We start from the raw sequence: 21836 nt of genomic DNA on the forward strand, positions 1-21836 counted from the left end.
CAAGGCCACTGACATAGTCTGAGCCCTGGAGAAATACGTTCTCATGATTGATGGGGGATCTACCTTAGCAGTTTTGTATCAGGTTGTACAGCCCACTATGCAGCTTAGCAGTATTTGAGTGGAGACGGCTGTTTTTCTGGATCTGTCAGCCAACTACACAGAAAGAGTGAGCACTGGAACGATCAAGCCTTACTAACACACAAAAAAAATTCCTTCTGATGGTTGTGTTTCTCTCAGCTATACAGTCAGAAAGTAAGCATGAATAAAACCAGAAAGCCTAACTTCCCTGTCCAAACTGAACAAAATGCAGGAAGAAAACAAACTGTGTGAAGGGTGCAAAGTCTGATACCCATATCCAAAAGATATGTTTCTTTTTTTTATCCTCTTGCTGACCAAAACTGGGAATATTCTTCATGCTTCAGCAAGGTCTACTGTACACTAGACCTTCCTCTTACTTCTTTGTGAAAAAGAACGCTTTCTTGGAAGCTGTAGACAACACAGGATTTGGGTAGAGGCTGACTAGAGAAGAGGGAGAAAGTGTAAGAGACCATGAGATTCTTCATTAGCACTGCCTGCTACAGTAAGCACTCTCTTGCATTACGTGTAATGCTGTCCTGGTCACACAGTACCTTCCATCAGACCGGAATTGTATCTTCTCTGACTGAGAGTGATGGTGTATTCAGTTATACGAATATCCATTTCAATTCACTTTTGTAGAACTTATTGTAGTGGGTACTTTGTACCACGCGGAACAATGGGAGGTACTCATCATGGGTCCTCAGTAGCAGATCAGTAAGAACACTTCTTACCTGTGACCCTTTCTTGCTACCTGGCAGATTAATTATGAGAGTTTTCCCTCTGATTCCACACACAGGTCTGAAAAGAAAGAAAGCCAGAGTTAAATTCTTGCATGCAACTTTGTCTACTGTAGAAACAAGAACAGAGCATTTAAGATAAATTTTATTATTATCAGAATTTGTAAACTCAATTTCCAACATCTAAAAATATTCTCAAAAAACAGCTCAAGAGAAGCTGAGCTGAAAAAGCATCAAACAAGGCTGACAGTCTAACATTTAATTGATGGTATAAACACTGGCTAGATTTTCATCTTTTTTAGATTTGTGTAGGTCCCTTAATTCTATTGTTTATTTGCATCCGTGTAGTCCCTATTTGCTCATACATATGGTTCCTTTGTAATGTAATTGATGGTGTCAAATATTATTTCCCTTGCCATGTAAAAATACTAAGTCATGCTGGTTGTCTTTTTTTTAAAGATGCAACATAAGGAAAGCACAGAGGGAAGTAATTCTCAAGTGAAAATTGCACTTATGCAATTCATATCTCATTCTTCCTAACAGTCTTTCCTTCCCCCTCAAAAAAAGACGAAACCAATTATCAAAGATGGAAGATTTTATTTCTTGTCTTTAGGGAATTCCTTTGGTATTGACGCAGGGCTGAACTTAAGACACCGAAGTGTTGAACGCTTTCTGTTTTTTTAGAGTTTGCCTCTTCCTCCTTTTAGCTAAATATTTTTAAAGAAAAAAAAAAAATTACTGGATTTTGTTTTGAGGTTGTAAAGAGCGTCTCCTGCTTTTCTCCATTGTTTATGAAGCTCGTGGTGAAAACCCAGGGCTGGGATATAGGGATAAGAAAAAAAGTAAAAGAACGAAACCAAACCACAAAGACACAGAGGCTACAGTTGAGAGAAATTGTGTAACAACCTCTCTATCAAACACCAACATGAGCCATAAGTGAAGACAGAACAGAAAAGAAAATAATTTCTTGATAGGGCATTACCAAAAAATGTTGAGCCAAAGAACATGGTTTGTGGGGTTGCCAACTTCGTTAGATTTCTTCTTATGGAAATAATTCTCAGTGATTAATGTCGTTTATTGGTGTGATGAATGTCATTTATGGGTAGGATGGCATTTGCTAGCAGGGTTGCAAGTATTCTAGTGATAGTGTTCACAATTAAATAGCACAGAAACCATTCTTGTGCCACAAAATGAACTTCTGATATCACAGTCAAGCCAGCCCGCAGAGAAATCTTTTCAGCTGGCAGCTTGAGTATTGTCTGACTCCTAGCCTCTGTTTTCCTATACTCCCTTCTTGCACACTATATGCCCTTAATTAAGAAAGAATTCCAGGTAGCTGAGGAACGTTCTGCTGCAACACAAAGATGAAGAGCCCGAGTTAAAGAAACGTGCTCGTTTACTCTTGTTGCAGTCGTCAAACTTAGACTACAAACAATCCAGCAAATCCCATACGTGGGCTACTGTTTATGACAGATCCAAAATAAAAGAAATACAAATTATCCACAGAGGAATTAAAATTGGAAAAATCGGTGGAATTGGCAGATAGCTCCTTTAATCAATCTTCTTGGCTCTTTTATTCTGCTCTAAATAATTTTGAACTTTATAAGCTAAATTACCAATACAACCAACCAATAATAAAAAAGGACTAAACCAGCAGCCATTTTCCTGAAAGCTACAAGTTTCAGCTGCCAATAATCATATCTAGTGTCTCAGGACAGGAATGAAGCTGACAAAAATTTCTCAAGAGAGCATGCAAAAGTAAGTAAAGTACCATATTTTTTGCATGTCTTGCAACAAATACTGTGTGCACTCACAACATAAAAGCACACAAAATGTGCACGCATTCTGGGTAATTTAAGAGATGATAAATTAATGATACCCCTCCAAATGTAGAACAGTTAAGGAGAATGCTGTGAATTTCATGTTATCCTCAGCCTTGTGATGCAGTGGACAGAAATTTTAAGAAAAAAAGAAAAAGAACTCTGAGAAAGAAGAGTACAAATAGAAGCAAGGGAGAGGAAGAAAAAACAGGACATGGGAGAAAGAAAAAAAAAAGGATGCGGGAGAAAAGAAATACAGGTATAACGCAGAAGCGGGAATGGAGAACGTGATTTCTGTGAAAAAAAAAACCACCACGATTTCCCTGGGAAGAAGTTATGCTGCTAGAAGGAGAATAGATGGGCAAGGAGAAGAAAGCGCTTTAAAAAGCCTCAATAAAGACTGGCATGGCATGGGTAGCTGACAGGTGAAGGGAAGAGATAATTCTGGGACAAGGACAGTTTTGGAATGTCACAGAAAAGAAAAGCAAACACTTTCAGGAAACACATAAAAAGGTCTATGACACTCTAAGATACTTCCTGCTGGACCTTGGGACTGAACCTGAACTATGGGAGTCTCACTGCCCCCATCTGCCCATAAGTATCTGTGAATCCAGTCTACAAAATAACTCACAATTTCCTAATGCTGGCCCATAGTCAGGAAGACAGCCTGTAACTTATAACAATTTTTAAAAGTCCGTGTGATAAAATTCAACACGATTGGCCTAACATTTCCAAACCTGCAGGTGATTTATAGAAGTGTCAGCTTAATGTTGCATAACAGAACTTCTGCTTTTGTTTTTTAAAAAAGTCAAAGAAATTACATGATAAATTATCCATCAGAACTTTATTTCAAAATGAAGTCAGTGAGAGGTAAGCTTAGGACGAGTGACATTTAATGTTAAATACTTTGAAAAATTAGGATCTACATTTCTCAAACTGTGTGCCTAAAATTAGTGCATGTTTTTGACCTCTCTTAATGTGTGCCTTAGTTCCCATTGTAAACAGGGATTACAACTCTACCTCAATTTGCAGAATTTTCCATGAAAATATATTAACAATTTGTGTTTTAGAATAACAAATGATGTAAGCAATCAGATAAAGTGAGTCTGCATTCAGAGAAGATTTTGAATAAAAAGCAACAAAACCGATATAGGATTACACAAAGGACAACCAAACCAAAGAAAAGTAAATTTCTGTCCTCTGTCTAAAGGATTTGCAGAGGCATTCTACCAAAAAACGTAATCATAACACACACGTGCATGAATGCAGAACTGAGATTGCACAAGAAACCATAATGCTGTAATTTTGTAATTTTTGTGTACTTAACTCGATGATCTGAACAGTGTTACAAAAAGAATGGACTTTTGCATGCTGACTACTTTTAGGCCTGAAGTAAATGTTTTCACTGGGAATGTTTCAAAGGCCTAATATGATTGCATGCAGAATCTTTGTAATGTGATCTCCCATCATTGTCATCAATTACTGTTGAAAGTGGCTGTATATGTATAGCATTTTCTTGCTATACATACATACAGAAGAGTCAGGTTACAATCCAGCATTTTGCGTTCCACTACCATTACAACATCCTTTCAGCCATTCTGACCACACCACATCCTAAATCAAACATGGTAGTGTCACCTAAATGGCTATCCTTTTCTTGATCAGAAACAGAACAGCTAAATTAACCTTTTTTCTCCTTGTGGTAGCATTCTGGTATCCCTTCCCTTCAGATAAACACAAACTATGATATAAAAAAATAAATAAGATAAAAAATACTTGCTAATTTGGACAGAATCTGAAGGTGTTAACTTGTTAATGTTGCCCTTTCAGATATGTGATACGAAAAGTTTTAAAATACCTTGTCAAATCACTAAACCTCTCATCTAAATGTCCTTTAAAAATGCAAGTATCTGAATGCAAAGTTAGAGATTTGAAAGTTCCTTCTTTATTTGCTGATGATACCAAACTGGGTGGGGTGGCTGACACCCCAGAGGGCCGTGCTGCCATCCAGCGTGACCTGGACAGGCTGGAGAGCTGGGCAGAGAAGAACCTAATGAGGCTCAACAAAAGCAAGTGCAAGGTCCTGCACCTGGGGAGGAAGAATACAAAGCACCAGTATAGGTTAGGGGCGGACCTGCTGGGAAGTAGCTCTGAGGAGAAGGATCTGGGGGTCATGGTAGACAGTAAATTATCCATGGCCCAGCAATGTGCCCTTGTTGCCAAAAAGGCCAATGGAATCCTGGGCTGCATAGGGAAGAGCGTGGCCAGGAGGTCGAGGGAGGTCATTCTGCCCTTCTACTCTGCACTGGTGAGGCCACAACTGGAATACTGTGTCCAGTTTTGGGCTCCCCAGTTCAAGAGGGACAGGGAACTGCTGGAGCGAGTCCAGCAAAGGGCAACTAAGATGATTAAGGGCTTGGAGCATCTGCCTTATGAGGAAAGGCTGAGAGAGCTGGGACTCTTTAGCCTGGAGAAGAGAAGGCTGAGGGGAGACCTTATTATGGCGTACAAGTATCTAAAGGGTGGGTTGCAGGAGGATGGAGCCAGGCTCTTTTCAATGGTTCCCAGTGACAGGACGAGGGGTAATGGGCAGAAGTTAGAACACAGGAAGTTCCGTTCAAATACACTGAAAAACTTCTTTACGGTGAGGGTGACTGAGCACTGGCACAGGCTGCCCAGGGAGGTTGTGGAGTCCCCTTCTCTGGAGATTTTCAAGACCCGCCTGGATGCAGTCCTGAGTAATGTGCTCTAGGCAATCCTGCTTTAGCAGGGGAGTTGGACTAGATGATCTCTAGAGGTCCCTTCCAACTCTGAAACTTCTGTGATTCTGTGATTTCTTATATGGTTATTTTCTTCTTATAACCTCATTATACAACGAAAAATCAAAAACCTGTAACAGCCATTGTTTCTTAGTTACCTTGAAATAAAGTGCAAGCACAAACTACCTTATGAAAGGTATTGATACTACTAAGTCTATCTTAGGTAAAACGAGGTAAATTGAAGGAATAAAATAAAAATCAACTCCAGAAAGAAATACAGGATAACAAGAGATGTCACTGATAAAAAAGAAACACCAACAGGCAGAGAAACTGTTACTAGTTGTTTAGTAGGAAATACCAAACTCTAGGAGTTAACATACTGTATCTGAAAGCATGGGATAAAATACCATTTAACTTGCTCAGGGAGCTTTTGCTGATACTGGAATAAAAGCAGTATTAAAACAATACATTTGTATTTATCAAAGTTTTTTTTGCTAAACAAAGCATTTTACTTGATGAACAACATATAAAAGAATTCGTCACTCACCACTGAAATGTTACAGCTCTAAGATGAAATGACAGCTGTTAACAGCATGCATCGATATTACAAATAAACTGGCACAGAAAATACAGGAGGATACAGTGTCTAATGGAGACAACAAATGGAATTAAATGAGAGAATGCAATTATCACTCTTGGAATTTGGCCACTTGTCTGAAGTGAAGACTTCTAGTCTTGATAACAATGGCAATCTTCAGTTATTTGTGTATAGTCATTTCATGACAATGTGTATTTCTAAGGAAATAGTCCACCTCGTAATTTGAAGGAAAGTCTTACCTAGAGAGCATGCCCAGAGGAGTAACATTAAGCGATCCCATCAGCATTGCCAGGGCCATCCCTGGAGCTTCTCGCTCTATTACTTCTTTAGTGGCCTGCAATCAAATATTAAATAGCAAAGTGAGCGAAGAAGTATAAGGACAAGAAAAATATGAAACCAGCTAAAATTTGGGTAGGAATATCTCCTTTTTTTTTTCCTGCTAAGAGACTTCCTTGCTAAATTCTCAACACTGAAATATGTTAAAGAATTTTCTCTTGGTTGTGTAAAATAGGGAAAGACAGAGTTGGGAAGAAGCACTGTTAGCTGTGCTGTAAAGACTCCTATAGAAAATGTTAAAAACCAGGACCCAAAATACATAGGAAACGTTAACCAACACTACATAAATAACAACAACTCCCTCTAACAGAAAGTAAAGAATGTTTAGGAGTAAGCAAAGAAAAGACCAAATATAACTGCCTTCTTTTCCTCAGCAATTTCACGGCCATTTTCCCAGGCATGAGAAGGGTGAATTGGTCTGCACAGAAGACAGGAAAAAAACCCCAAAACTTGCAAAGGGAAGCCCATGTAGCAGGCAGGCAGGAAAATAGTAAAATGGTAATGATAATGGCCAGAGGCTAAGGCCTTCCCTTTTGATCATGTCAACAAAACAGCAGTTCCAAATGGGCTGGTGGCTTTTATTCACAAGCAGTCCATATGCAGTGGGCATCGAGAAGCCTTGAAGCAGAGTCTGAAAATTCTTGTCTTTTTCAATCCTTTTTCTACACAGGGAATCAGATGGCAAATCATTTTTCTGGGACGTGCACAACCTTCTGTTCTGACTTCCTAACACAAATTTTCTCAAACGCACAATCCGTCCATCTCCCAACCTCTAACTTTAGTTAGGACTTAACACCTCAAAGGCAGGTTACAGTCCCACCCTCCTTCATTTCCCTCATAGTAGTTGCTGTTCAGTGGATCATCTTGTTTCACGTTCTGAAACAAGATTCTAAGTTATTTGGCACAACTAAAATGTCAGCAATGCTCATAAAACTGTGAAACTCGTTGTAAAACATCCAGCCGAACTACAACGCTTTGATGGTACAGCTATCAAAATAGAAATAGAAAAGCACATCTTAAATATAAGGACACTCTGAATAAGCTAAATTTTCTTGGCAGTTTGATATAGCAAAAGAATAAAATGGAAGGAAACCAGACAGATTATTTTGTGGGAAAGATTAAATTATAAATTACATCTTGTACTTTTGTAGGTTCCTAGTTTACAAACAGAATAACAAAGCCACAGAGAAGGAAAACGACAGAATTAACCCAATGGCATCCCTATGAGAAGGATCCAGAAGTCCTGTACTAACTCTACACTAGCTAAACACTTACAGGAAGCAATAAATAAAATAAAAAAAAACACCTATCCCTGAACAGTACAGATATTCAAGTGACCATATTGTCAAACATTGCCACATTTTATTAACATGTTTTAAAGGAATAAGTCAGTATCAGAAGACATCAGACACAGCTACCAAGTAAACCTTCAGATCTTTTATTAATAAGCAAACTTGGTATGTGCTCAGTTGTGGGAAGCAACAACTTCGGTTTACGCAAAACCAAGCAATTTTCATTCAGTAGCTGACACCACAGACTCTTCATTCAAGCATACCATGTTGGTTCAAGTATCTGCTATCCTCTGCTCAGAAACAGAAAAGGCATATAAATACAACCCAGTGTCTGTATTTCAACACAGGGGAAATGAGAAGCAGCATGCTAGGAATGATGTAGGCAAAACTAAAACTTCTCCACTGAGAGAGATTGCCTGAAGATACCTGCCGAAGTATTAAATTATCAAATCACGTTAAAAATTCTTAAGACTATCCATAGACCTGATGATTTTTACAGTATAGAAGAAAAAGACATTGCAATGGTGAAGGGATACTTCACTGACAATGAAAAAGTTGGTGAAACATGGAATTATCTGTGTGTCTGTACACAGTAAGTCTGTATCTATGCCTTCTATTTCAGCTAATACCATGCTTCAAAGCTATTCAAAACTGCCTTTAAATATAAAGTGCATTTTGAGATTTCTTTTTTGCCCTTGAGCACAGTGACACTTTGAAGATATCATTAGTTAAAATTCTAAAGAGGCTTCAAAGGTAGTACAAGATGCAAAAGAGTTCCATAAACAACGATCCTGCAGCTCGGGGAGTCCTTCAATGAAATTCAAGTCCATTCTCCAACTTCACATGAAAAACGACCTTCACAAAATGTCACTGCTAGCAGGCAATGTGATTATTAAAAATGTATAGACTAAGCAATAAAATCTGAAAGGGCAGAAAGTCCAAACAGCAGTACAGCCCTCAATGGAAGTTTCTAAAAATACTTGTTTCAAAATACATATGCTTATATTTATTACTGCAGGCAGACTTCTACAAACCGGGGAATGTTTCGTGGTTTTGTATTTGCAGCCTGACTGGATGGATGTAACCAAAAAAGGCTGCTGCTAAGTAAACAGCTTTTACAGTGACATCTGCTCTAGAAATCAGCCACTGGAAAGTCCACTCTTGGGATGTCCTCAAATAACACTATTTAAAACGTGCAGTGTACAGGAACTGAAATCACCATCAGACTAGGAAGCACACTCTTAAATTACCTATACATATTAAATTACCTATACATATATGAATGAAATTAGCAGCGCTGCAGTGATTTGCAGATACTTTGCATCTGTCTGTAACAACTAACAATGTACCAACCAAAGTGTTGGTGGCCAGGTTTTCTAATACTTCTTTCAGGTTTGAAGGAAGGGTGGAAGAGAGATGGCAAAACTAGGGTTTGAATTAAACAATTATTTCATGGAACTATTCAGGACTGACTAACAATGTCTATGGAAGCAGTTCTTACGTTTCATTGCTATATGAATAAACACAAATTATTTTAAAACACTTTTTTGATTGTTTTCAAAGTGCCTTTTTATCAGAGTTAGGGCATTATGTTCCCAAACCAACGGATATATTTTTAGATATCTTTGACGTAGTTGTGGTTGCTTAACAGATGGCTCGCTGCCAACTGGTTTCACAGAGTTCTCTGCTGCTTCACTGCCTTTCTTTGCCTCCATATAAATTTAGCTCAATTCCTAACCTGTGGAAGCCCTCCCAGGCAGCTTCCAGAGGATATACCCACTGCAGACTGATTTAATTAAAAGACCCAGGACTACTCCTCTTGAAACTCCTTATCTTTGTGTTTCAGGTCTTAAACATAGCAAAGTTTGACCTCTTAACAGTAAGCAACGATCTGAGACATTCCATATACAGCAGTTTTTGGATGGTAATATAGAATTAAGATGACCATGACTGCCTCTGTTGAAAAAGTAAAATCTGACTCTGTATAGCATATCACAAAGCTGTTTACGCACATTAATGGACACATTTGCAGATAATTTATATTTAACAGACTATAGAATTAACATAGATAACATTTTATTACCTATTTGAGCTTTCCATTGAAAGCAGATGTCTTAGAACTTGGAATGAAATACCTATATACCCTCTGCAACAGAGCTCACGAACCACAGTCAAACCTCAGAAGACTGGACAAAGAACTACAGAGACAGAGCAGTCAAATATGCAACAAAAATGTCAGTCACGTCTGTCAACCAGTTGTGTAAGAAATGTATACTCTAGGAACAAAAATTGCATATCTCAACTTGCATATGAGATACCTTCTTCAAGGTTATTCAGTATACCCCCGCTGGAGATAACACGTGTGCCTGTAATTTCTATTGACAAGTCAGCGATTTCAGCTTATTCTCTACTTCCCGACTCTTATTTTGCAGGGGAGAAAACAGAGCTTACATGGGGCTAGACTGATTAGAGCTTCTCACCTAAAAATCACTTATCTATTTCTTCTCTTGGTACAATAAGAAATACAGGTTGCAGCAGTTGGTTTCTTTCAATACACTGAAAAGTTTTTGGATAAAGATCAGCTTTGAGTCACTCATTCTCATCATCATGATGTCTTTCCTTGATTTTTTCTTATGCCCTGCTCCCAATAACCTGTGTGATGATATTCTCTGTCTTTTTTATGGATGGAAGCGTTGACAGGAATCGTGCTCTCTGATGTTCTCCAAAATCAAATTTCTTTGGCTAATTGCTCACTTAATTTGACAAATGGATAAAACTGATCACATATGCTATTGCTGCAAAGCAATCTAAGTCAAGCAGGTTTGTCAAAGTCTGTCAACTTGTCATCCAAGTTAATAATTTTCTAACAATATGGTGGCCCTAGCACATCATTGGGGTGCTCCAGCCAGAGATACATCATGCGATGGCTGTCCTTTCACATGTATGCAATTAAGATTATCATTGACTTCTTGACGTCAAACTAGTTGTCACAGATCCATGTTAGTCAAGAATGGCCTGCATCCAGAGGACAATGAATAGCTGCTTCTCAACAGGGTGGATCCCAGAAGTAAGTGTTTGCTGTTGTTCTAGAACTTTTGTCAGATTCACACCCACACTAATGAACCTGGACACACGCACCTTAAAAGGAATAGCCTGACAGTCATCTCTTCCTCAACCATAAGCTATCCATGGGTGCTAATGATGTGGGCCTGTAAAAACCCGTTTATTGTCCCAGAGTAGTGGAGAATAAGTGACCTAAGGCTAAAGTAAGGACCAATCACAACGCATGGGCTCACAGGATGGACTGGCGGTGGCTAGGTAGACATCAGGCCAGTGCTGCCCCTGATGTGTGTGTTTGTTCCTCCTCATGAAGTGACCACCCAGGCTTCTGTCAATTTTACTGTACAGTAAGAAATTCAGCCTGAGTCTGGCGAGTCTCCATTTTGATGTTCCTGTTGAGTCTTTTTGATGTTAAATGCTGCTATGTGTGTCAGACACACAGACGTACTGAGAGCTCTTCGAGGCTTTTACAGAATTATTTTTACACAAAATAAAACAAAACATGTCTATACACATTAGGGTGGCTTACTCTATTGCCTTTCCCTCTTATCAATGGTGCAGCCTGGTACAAATTCCTCCAATAACTGACCTGATTACATGTTCTTCTTCCTCCTCTTCTCCCAACTCAAACCTCCAAACAGCCAAAGGTTGACGAAACCCTGATTAACGTAGCCCACTAAAGATGAACTCTACAAAGCGGTCCATCTGCAAGCACCAATAACGCATTTCCACTGACAATAATTCTGCAGCACACAAATGCTGATTTGAATTTTGCTGTACTCTCAGCATATTCACTGTGACTCTACTGCCACCGAGATCCCAAACACCAAAATACAGAATTTATCTGGGTGAGGAACAAAAGTGTCACAGCAATAACTGCTATCAGATCACACTGAATACAGACTCTGTTTTCTCTGTTTTCCCCGTACCATGATTCCTTCTTCCTGCAAGTTGTCCCCTCTGAATCTGCCTATGGCATGAGACTCACAGGCCAGGAGATAATTCAATGTCCTTCTTGTTTATAAACTGATATCAACAAACAATTCTATCAGTACATTTCCATTGTGTATATGACCATAAAAAGCAACTGGCTGGTGGAGGTACCTTTGACAATACTGAATGAGTTATGCATGTCCAAACCATGAATATATTTAATTTCTAATAGTTTGACTCCAATGATAGTTGTTTTTGTAAACAAAGAATTACCTAAGTGTATATTAGTTAATAAAGACCATAGTATTTATTGTAACTTTCCTTAAAAGACCTTGTTTTCTTCAACTGAAATCAAACTAATCAAAAGATTTACTTTATAACACTCGGTTCCATTTTTACTTACAACTCGCAAAACATTTTGGGGAAGATGCTTCACATTTTTATACACAATAAAGAAGCTGAAAATTTAAATTAATATACTAGATAGATAAAGCAACACTGTGGAATTTGTAACTTGTTCCTGCACCTCAGTAGGTTTTTATGTAAGTTTTGAACTAAACCTGGTTGCATTTGATTTACATAAACTTCATTTGCCCGCCTCATTTGTGTAATACAAATGTTAATGAAATTGGTGCATCTAGGCGACCAAACCATGTACACCTTCTGAATATCACTTCTAATATATATTGTTAATAATAATTTTTTAACCCTGATGCTTTAAGTTTTAAGATAGTAAATGTGTATAAAATACTTACGCCACACAAACAGATCTTAATTTTATGATACTGCCCACCCCTTATACATTGTCGTAAACCCAAGAGAACAATAATTTTTAAAAACAGTTACCCAAACAAAGGAAACGCTTACTAAATGCCTTTCTGCACTATGAGGAATGCACTCAGGCTCTGCGAAGATGTTCGCTACCCACGAGATGCAGTATGTTATAGCTGTATAATGGTGTGTCTTAAGCCAGTGTCAAAAGGCAGAGTATTTGCAAAGGGGGACAGGTTAGGAGGATTAGCTCGTTAAAACAACAGCTGGAAACAAGACACCACTAGTTTACGAAGAAGGGTCAGGTGCCTACTTCCTTTTTCAGCCCCCTTTTTCATGTGCAAACTGCTGTGCTTACCACTTCGACTCCATTTCATGTAAGAATGAAACCCTTGCTGTTCAATAAAAGTAGTAGAGCCGAAGACTTGCTGGTAAAGGTAGTGACACCATTCTGCTATTACAAAAACACTGTTAAAATTTTATCCGTTATTCATTATTACTCTTTTAAGTTTTCCCTCAGTTACTTCAAACTGCTTTATATTTGATATAAAATGTAAAAATCTAGGCAATCCATGACAACTTTTCAAAATTCTTTAAACATTGAAGAAGTGGAACAAAACCTGAGGAAAAAAAAAATTTGTTCTCTGCAAATCACAGAATTATACAGCAGAGATGAGAAAAATTAGTATCAACAAGAGTCTCTACAATATCTCAATAAAAGTATCAATAAGAATTCTACAATTAATGCAACTGAAAATGTAATGAGCTTTAATTAACGATCTAAATTGGAGAGACATGGATTTGATGGATGGACCACTTGGTGGACAAGGAATTGGCTGGACCGCCACACTCAAAGAGTCGTGATCAACAGCTTGATGTCCAAGTGGAAGCCAGTGACGAGTGGCATTCCTCAGGGATCGGTACTGGGACCAGGGCTGTTTAAAATCTTTGTCAGCAACATGGACAGTGGGATCGAATGCACCCTCACCAAGTTTGCTGACAACACCAAGCTATGTGGCCTGGTCGACACGCTGGAGGGAAGGGATGCCATCCAGAGGGACCTGGACAGGCTTGAAAGGTGGGCCTGTACAAACCTCATGAAGTTCAACAACACCCTATGCAAGGTCCTGCACGTGGGTCGGGGCAATCACAAGCACAAATACAAGCTGGGCAGAGAATGGATTGAGAGCAGCCCTGAGGGGAAGGACTTAGGGATATTGGTGGATGAGAAGCTCAACATGAACCAGCAATGTGCGCTCACAGCCCAGAAAGCCAACCATATCCTGGGCTGTAAGAAAAGAAGCATGACCAGCAGGTCAAGGGAGGTGATTCTGCTCCTCTACTCTGCCCTGGTGAGACCCCACCTGAAGTGCTGCATCCAGCTCCAGGGCCCCCAACATAAGGACGTGGACCGGTTAGAGCAAGTCCAGAGGAGGGTCATGAAGATGATCAGAGGGCTGGAGCACCTCTCCTATGAGGACAGGCTGAGAGAGGTGGGGTTGTTCAGCCTAGAGGAGAGAAGCCTCAAGGGAGACCTTATAGCAGCCTTCCAGTACCTAAAGGGGGCCTACAGGAAAGGTGGGGAGGGACAGAACGGTCATTGTTGGAAGGGACCCCTGGAGATCATCTAGTCCAACTCCCCTGCCAGAGCAGGCTCACCTACAGCATGTTGAAGAGGAGTTATCAGGGCGTGTAGTGGTAGGATGAGGGGTAATGGTTTTAAACTTAAAGAGGGTAGATTTAGATTAGATATTAGGAAGAAATTCTTTACTGTTGAGGGTGGTGAGGCACTGGAACAGGTTGCCCAGAGAAGTTGTGGAGACCTGTCCTGGTCTGAGGACACATCCCTGGAAGTGTTCAAGGTAAGTCTAGATGAGGCTTTGAGCAACTTGGTCTAATGGAAGGTGTCCCTGCCCATGGCAGGGAGGTTGGAACTAGATGACCTTTAACCATTCTATGATTCTATAATAACTAGAGAGCACTGTCTCAGGAAAAAAAATACCCTGTATAGTGCTTCTGGCTATGTGTACTATCTTCTAGACTATAGGTCTATGCCAAAGGGAAATCAGGGTACAGTTAGCTTCATTTCATACAAAACTAGTGCCAAAATTAGTTTCTTTATACACAGGAGGGGAAAAACAAAAGTACATTAAGCAACAGAAGTCTAGAACTACATAAGAGAAACAAACCCGTAACTTTTGCTTAGTTGTGATATTAGTATCACAGGAAGAGAACAGACCCTATTCTTTAGAGATACTACTCATCAGTACGCAAAGAATGAGGCCATCAGGTAGAAACGTACTCTGCTTTCTCTTAAGAACTTGCCCAAACCCTTGGGCAGCGAAAGAACCAAAAGCTTTTACTTGTAATTTCACTTCTCTAAATATATAATTTTGTAATTCTTTAGCTCCAATGCATTTGCCACTGAGATAGAGATGTGGAACTCTTTTCTTTTGAGAATGTTGTCTGTTGTTTCCTATCATTTGCTACTTTCTGCCAAGAACAAATATTGTATATGAAATATTTGTACTTCTGAAACTCCAGTCAGTTTCTACCACAGGTAAAGTAGCACCTCCAAACAATTTCAGATCTCAAATCAATAGTATTGAAGATTAAAAGAAAAATCCTTCCAAAAATACACTACGACGGAGGGACACTATATATGTATAATTTTTCAAGAATATGCCACGGCAATACAAGAATTACAAAAAGTACTTTGCTTTCTCTTCAGATTCCCTTACACAGTATCTTTACTCCCCAAGTAAATGATAAAGCATATCTAATAACAGCAGCTTTGAAGTACTTCCGCCATAACCTAAAAACTCACAGAAAGGATTCTTCAGTGAGATACAGTGATGCAATTCATGTGTTCAGAGTCTGAACAGTTGTCGATTTCGGTACACGTGAATGATGCACTCATTGGAACGGAACAACTGAACAGATTTTGAAAGTCGAAGTGACCTACTGTGCCTTCTGTCAAACAATTTCCTATACAGGAGTATTTAACTCCTGGCACAAATCACATTTTTTTTCCTCCAAGATTCTCATGGAAATAATTGGATGAAAAGGTTTCCCAAAGAGAGGATGGAAAGTACTTTGTTGAGACTGCTGCAGCACAGAGCAATGAAACAGAAGACAGCAGAATTCCTAATCTACACCGAATGAGCAATATTAAATAATCAAGTTTACTTTTTCCTCTGGAATTTGATTTTACTATTTAATTAATGGTTTACAATACTTAATATTAATAGTTAACAATATAACAAAATCCAGTTTAAAATATTTTCCCTTTATTTCACTGTTCCTAAGATCTTTCCTGTACATGTTTCTGTATCCAAGACACCACTTTCTTCCAGTTTTAGAAGACATTACAGTATCTTTCATGCACAAGCTAAAACCAGTTCAACCATTTATTGACACTCAGCTGTGACAGAATAATGATTTTACATCAATGCAACTTTGCATTATACAGACAAATTCTGTCAGTTTACTTCCTAGCTGCCCGACTCTTAACTTCGAAACCCTGAAATTCTTACAATGCAGGCACCTTTTCATTAATACAGACATAACAACACAGGTATATAAGCACCTCCCTTCACCTACGCTTCTGCTGTGCTTGAAGCAAAATCCTCATTTTAAAAAAGACATCGTTATGCAGAAAAAAACTTCTGCAGTTTAATAAGATTCAGTCTGTGTCCAAACTTTTTCAGCAGATTGAATTTTATACTACCAGTATTTAAGTGGGTTATTATGAAAAGTGGTAGCGTTCAACAACTGTTAAGGCAGAAGAGATTCTTAGATAGGCACAGGGAACAAGTTAGCACTTCCTTTGAGCACTTGAAATGTACACAGGACTGGGTTCTTGCACTAAATGCTAAGCAGCTCGCTACCACAGCAATGGCAGTGATTCAGAGAACAGCAATTAAACACACCATAGCTCTAAGCAGATTAACTTAAATAAAAAATCAGACAGCAGTATTCCTATATAATGTATATGGATAACGAAAGACAGTAATTCAGAGTAACACAGAAATTGTATGCACCTAAGGTTAGCTAGCCAGTACTACATGTCTGATTAAATGAGTTAAAAAAAAAATCCTCATTTTAAAAAAGCTAACAAGGAAAAGAAGCAAAGACACATATATTTATAGGGAAAATATTAAGCTGTCTTAACAATGTGACAAGCTATTAATTGAGAAAAAAACTACAGGTTCTAGCTAGGTTAGTAAATCCATCTTCATTATGCTTAAAAACGACAACAGAAAACTCTACTGTTACAGACTCCCTCTTGCCTGCAAAGAGTGATGATGAGTTAATGGCAGCTCCTCATTAAGATACTGCAAGAAACAAATCCCTAGGAGGCAAAGACATCTAAAAGAACTTTGTGCCTTTCTCTGTTCTTCTCATTCCAGGAACCACCAATGTTGAACAGCAGAAATCAGCAAAACTTGTACAAATTGTAGAAGAGTTTGAGAGAGACCATAGTTTTAGGCCTTACTGTTCATGGATTAATTCCGTATATCACTGCATATGTAAGCACTATTTGGTTTGAAAGAAAGAACTGGCTCACTTGCAGAAAGAAGTGGCACTAATCCAATCATTTTTCCCTCCTGAAAAGGGAGCTGTAGCCCAAAAACTCAGGCAAAAAAATGCTGCAATATGTAGGTTTCATTCAGCTTTGAAATCTGCAAAACTCATCACTTGAGCAATGTACAGGATTGCAACACTACACAAAATACAGCTTATTTCATAAAGTCAATCTAGCTGCAAAAAGATTAAAAGAAAAAGCCTAACTAAGGTGTACAAATTATGATATATTTAATGAAAGCAAATAGTGAGGGTGGAAAAGATTTAGTGTTGCTATGATGTATTATGAGAGCAGTAAAGGACTACTCAAACAAAAGTTTAGGTGCAGCTTCAGATAAAATTTCTGAACCGTAGTACTATCTGACCTCATCAAACTCCCAAGTGAAGTGAAAGAAACTCCAACAAATTCAAAATCTAAAACCGGGCTGGGCAGAACAACAGAAAAACGTACTGGGGGGGAACAATTCTGCAAGTGTCATTGAAGGATGGATGACTGGGTCCTCTTCCATGAGTAAACTCAGTGAATATATCATCTTAATTTACTAAGGAAATTCACTAACTTTAAGCCATGGATATTATTTTAACAAGGAATCAGTTAAAACTGTATTATAACCACGTAAACTCCTTTTCCTAGCCTGTACTCTAAAGGATATTTTAAGAAAAGGGTACCCAGAGGATGGAGTGTTTATATCTTCCCAAATATGCTCAACAGAGTAAAAGAAAAAATCATGGTTTGCAAACTGCGATGCTCAGAAGTAATAATGTAAAAACAATATTGTCTTGCTTCTTACATCTGCTTTGTTTATCTATCTCCTTATTTTTCCAACAAAAGCTATTTGCCCACTAAGTAAAGAGGTAACAGTAGAGAGACACTGAAACTGACTCAGTATCAATATACCTTCAGCAAATTTTTACATGAGTTGTGACAGCAAAAGCCTTCATCGCTGATGACAATGCACGAACTGAAAAGCATATATGTTCTTTAGCATAACACTTATCATCTGAGGAATTCTTGTCCAAAATTAAAGAAATATTTTTTTTCAAACTGGATCTAGAAGCAACATATAGACATCATAAAACCTGAATTCCAAGTTGATATGAGTCACTGGCAGATAAATTATTCTTAAAAGAACGGAAAACTTCAATTGAAACTGAAAGCGGCGATTAAGTGGATCAGGGCAGTGGAACACCTTCTGGAAATCCCAAGGGTAACAAAATAATTATATACCTGTCTGTCTTTTTGAAAGCAAAAGACCTGTATTAGTTAGGAATTTGTTTACTTTTCAGAAACAACTAAAGAAATTAGCTGCTTAGAAGCTACAATGCTGACTGTCATCAGAAAGGACACCTTTAGAAAACAGAGAATAAAGAAAGCGAACTGTAAAAATTTTAATGGAATTTAAATACTGCATTGAAGTGAGAAGAGGATATATGAAAAACACCCTCCTGACAAATAATTTGCAGGATTTAGACATAGTAGTTCAGGAAATGAATATCAGAAATGTAACAAGGTTTTTTATTAGAGATAATAAGGAAGGAAGAGAGCCTAACATGAGGAAATAAAACTGAGATGCTGATAACAGGAAATGTGATTATCCTGGAAAGGGAAACTTTATAAGCTGGAAAGACTTCTCTTCATGACTGTTCCAGAAGCCAATTTTTTGTTGAAAAGTGCACAGGATAGACTAAACAAAAAACAACAAAAAAACCCCCAAAACCAAAACAAACAACAACAACAACAACAACAAAAACCCAAACAAACCCAAACAAAAAGACCTATCAAAAAAAAAAAAAAAAGACAAAATAAGGTATTTCATCATTCCAGGGATTTGATAGATAAGATGTTATTCTCAGGGCTTTCTGTGCAAACTTTTCATTGTTTCTTTAACCAAATTTTGACGCATTTATAAGACAAGAAGTGGAATGCATTCTTTCAACGTAAAATAGATTTAACTGATTAAAATATTTGTACCATAACTTAATCACTGCAGATGGAAAACTGTTTTACCTGGATATTTTAAGTGAAGCCGCCTGAGACAGCACTGCATCAATTCTCCGGTAGGTATAGTTTTCAACCAAGAAAATGCCATACATTCAAGAAAAAGCATTGTGTTTATTTTTCTTCAGTTTCTGATGCTTTTCCACATTTTGTTTAAGGTTTATATAACCTGCATATTATTTGAAAACTAGCTCTTTTTCTTAGGTAATATTAATTTTAAAAAAACTATATTAAAAGAACTAAAATGATACATGGAAAAATGACCTGTGTTTCTTGCGATAAGTGAGTTCCAGCAGCATCCTGCAGCCCTGCAGTGCCAGAGTGAATATTCCTCTTCCCTTCCAGCACCTGATGCCACTTCTCAAACAACAGCTTAGGGAAGCAGCAAAGTAACACTGGGAGTTGCCGCTTGGGAGAAAGAGAATTGCCACTGAAGTCTGTTCTTGTCACCAGACCCCTCAACAGCGCGAAGCTGGTGGGAAGTGAGAGACTGCCAGCCTACTGTCTTTAAGAGTTCGCAAAGTTGTGAAAAAAATATGCCTGGAGGAGCAAGGGAGAGTTGGAAAGGCTGAGAAGAGAGAGGACTGGAGAGCTTAGGAGACTAAGGGAGCAAAGGTGGACGTTCGTGTCCTCTGGTTCCTTGGAGCAGAATACAAGTTTACTGGATTTCTAGAGGTTAATGCAAAAATTGGGAGAAGGTTCTTACTGGCTCTTACTCGGAACATTGCCTGCTGTACTGGGAGCCCTTCTCCACAGGGGCAAGCTGGTGTTGGGAGCATGAGAGCGAGGTGCTCTCCCACAGCGTCTCTCTTTGATTTCACAGCTGGTCTCGCACAGGTGAAAGAGGCTACTGACTTGTGGGGTGCTGCCCTGTCTGTACTGCTAGACATGATTTTGCAAATTTAGGGTATCTCTGAAGACAGCAAAAGTAGTAATATAGTATCTGGAGAGATTAAAAGCTAAAGTTAAAAGAAGATTACGTACAATTATTTTAAGTGTAGGAAATTATGACAGGGTTCGTGATGACAGAATATTCTCTCCGGTTCCTAGTTGGTACTGGATTCAAAAGCGTAATTAAACCCACAAACACTTATAATAAGCTAGAAACTGTGGCAGAGCTAGGAAAAGACAGGTCAAGTGCGTGGAATTAAAAGCAAAGAGGCAGGAAATATTGCTTCTTACTCTAAGCTGAGACAATGATTTATGCCCTTAGTATGAACCTTACAGATGCAGGCGAGTCCTTGTTCTTAAACTGTGAGAGAATGACAAAAGATTTCGGTAAACTGGCAACTGACTCTTCTCCCAGTACAGAAAGAGTAGGAAGCAGCAACTAGGACACAATGCAGTTTGCTAATATTGTACTGATCCAATGGCTTTTCTAGATTAGATGCAACCTTGGGTTTTAAATTAAGAGATCTATAAAATTTCTTATTTAACTCCTTTGATCCACTCTATTTACTGAACGTTGCACTACATTCAAACCTTAATCTTTCTGAGCCTCAGCAACAGATTGTTTTTCCCCCTGTCATTACCTACCTTCCATGGGTTCTGAGAATTACCGTAGGTAATAACAGTGATGTGTTTTAGTTCTTAATTACTATCGAATTTAATACTGAATACAGTATTACTGAACAGTAATACACCTACCAAATGACGTGATGGAAGCAAAGACTAAATACAATACAGTTTTTTTTTTTCTTTTCTTTTTTTTTTTTTTTTTGTAAGGAGGGAAAGGTTTTTGAGCAGTTCTATGAAAAAGCTGGATGCTGGTACTGAGATCAGTTTTTGGCTGGTATGTTGAACTTGAACTCGATCACAAAGGAGCCAGACAATATTTTTTCCCCATTCCTTACAATTCTTAATTTTTTCAGACTGGTGCACATTTAGAAATAAAATCTAGGCAGGTGGGCAGGACAATATGATAAAAAGGCCAGGCATAAAAGCAAGTGGACAGGACAGCAAAAGAGCAAGTACCAGTGAAGAAGCAGACCCAAAGAGCAGCAAGGGGACACTGTAATCAAGAAGCAGGTGGAAAGGCAGGAGGAAAATGCCAGACATTCAGCAAGTTGATAAAGCGGTACCAAATAGCAGGTGTGCCAAGCAGCAGAAGAGCAATTCTGCAAAGTCAGCAGATGCACTCAGCAGGAAGGTGATGCCAGGCACTCGGAGCGGGAGACAGGGCAGTGCAAGGCCAATGCCCATGTGCAGTCAGATCGAGAGGACAATAAGGAGGCGATGCATGCCGTTCAACAGATGGACGGGGCAGTAGGTAGTCAGCGTCAAGCAATTAGCTGGTCAAGAGGTAATGCCAGACAGTCAGGCAAAAGGCCAAGACTTCAGGAGACAACGCCACACAGCCAGCAGGTAGAGAGAATAAAAGAGAGTTGTAAATGCCAGGCAGTCCCCAGACAGGCAAGGCAGCAAAAGACCAAAGCCCATGAATAATCAGATGCGACTGTCAGCAAGGACAAAACATAAGCCTGCCAACCGATTGACAGGGCAGCAGGGTGGCAATGCATTTCCAATAACTTAGGATACCATGAGTGAAACAGTCCCAAGAATCTAGATGCTCACCCTCTGGTAATATCATTAGATCAGAGTGAACCATGAAAATCCACAGGAGAATAGCACACAAATGGAAACAGCAGATGAGTCTGACCCTAGCACTTGGGGAGGCCATGGGACCTTCCTATAAAACAAAAAAATGAGAATCCACGAGAAAATCAAACAAATGGGAAAAATGTGTCTAAAAACTGTTTCTGATGATGATTAAAAAAGCAAAAAAATACTAGCAAAGAATTAGTTCGGAAATGATTGGGTGGGATTGAAGATGTTGCTTACCCCTCTCTGGAGCCCACATAATGGG

The 21836-nt window shown here is 38.8% G+C and overlaps 1 protein-coding gene across 2 annotated transcripts in view; it reads right to left on the bottom strand.

Moving 5' to 3' along the window:
- GPHN (gephyrin) overlaps nucleotides 1-21836 on the bottom strand; it is a gene marked incomplete at its 5' end in the record, with an annotated part of 319581 nt that overhangs the window by 114714 nt on the left and 183031 nt on the right. For both annotated transcript variants that reach the window (XM_082485919.1, XM_082485920.1), the window contains 2 exons: nucleotides 810-876; nucleotides 6232-6326. In XM_082485919.1, coding sequence (XP_082342045.1) covers nucleotides 810-876; nucleotides 6232-6326 — 162 coding nt within the window. The remainder of the gene's footprint in view (nucleotides 1-809; nucleotides 877-6231; nucleotides 6327-21836) is intronic.

This window comes from Vanellus vanellus, assembly GCF_965231255.1.
Source record: "Vanellus vanellus genome assembly, chromosome: 6".
NCBI lineage: Eukaryota > Metazoa > Chordata > Aves > Charadriiformes > Charadriidae > Vanellus > Vanellus vanellus.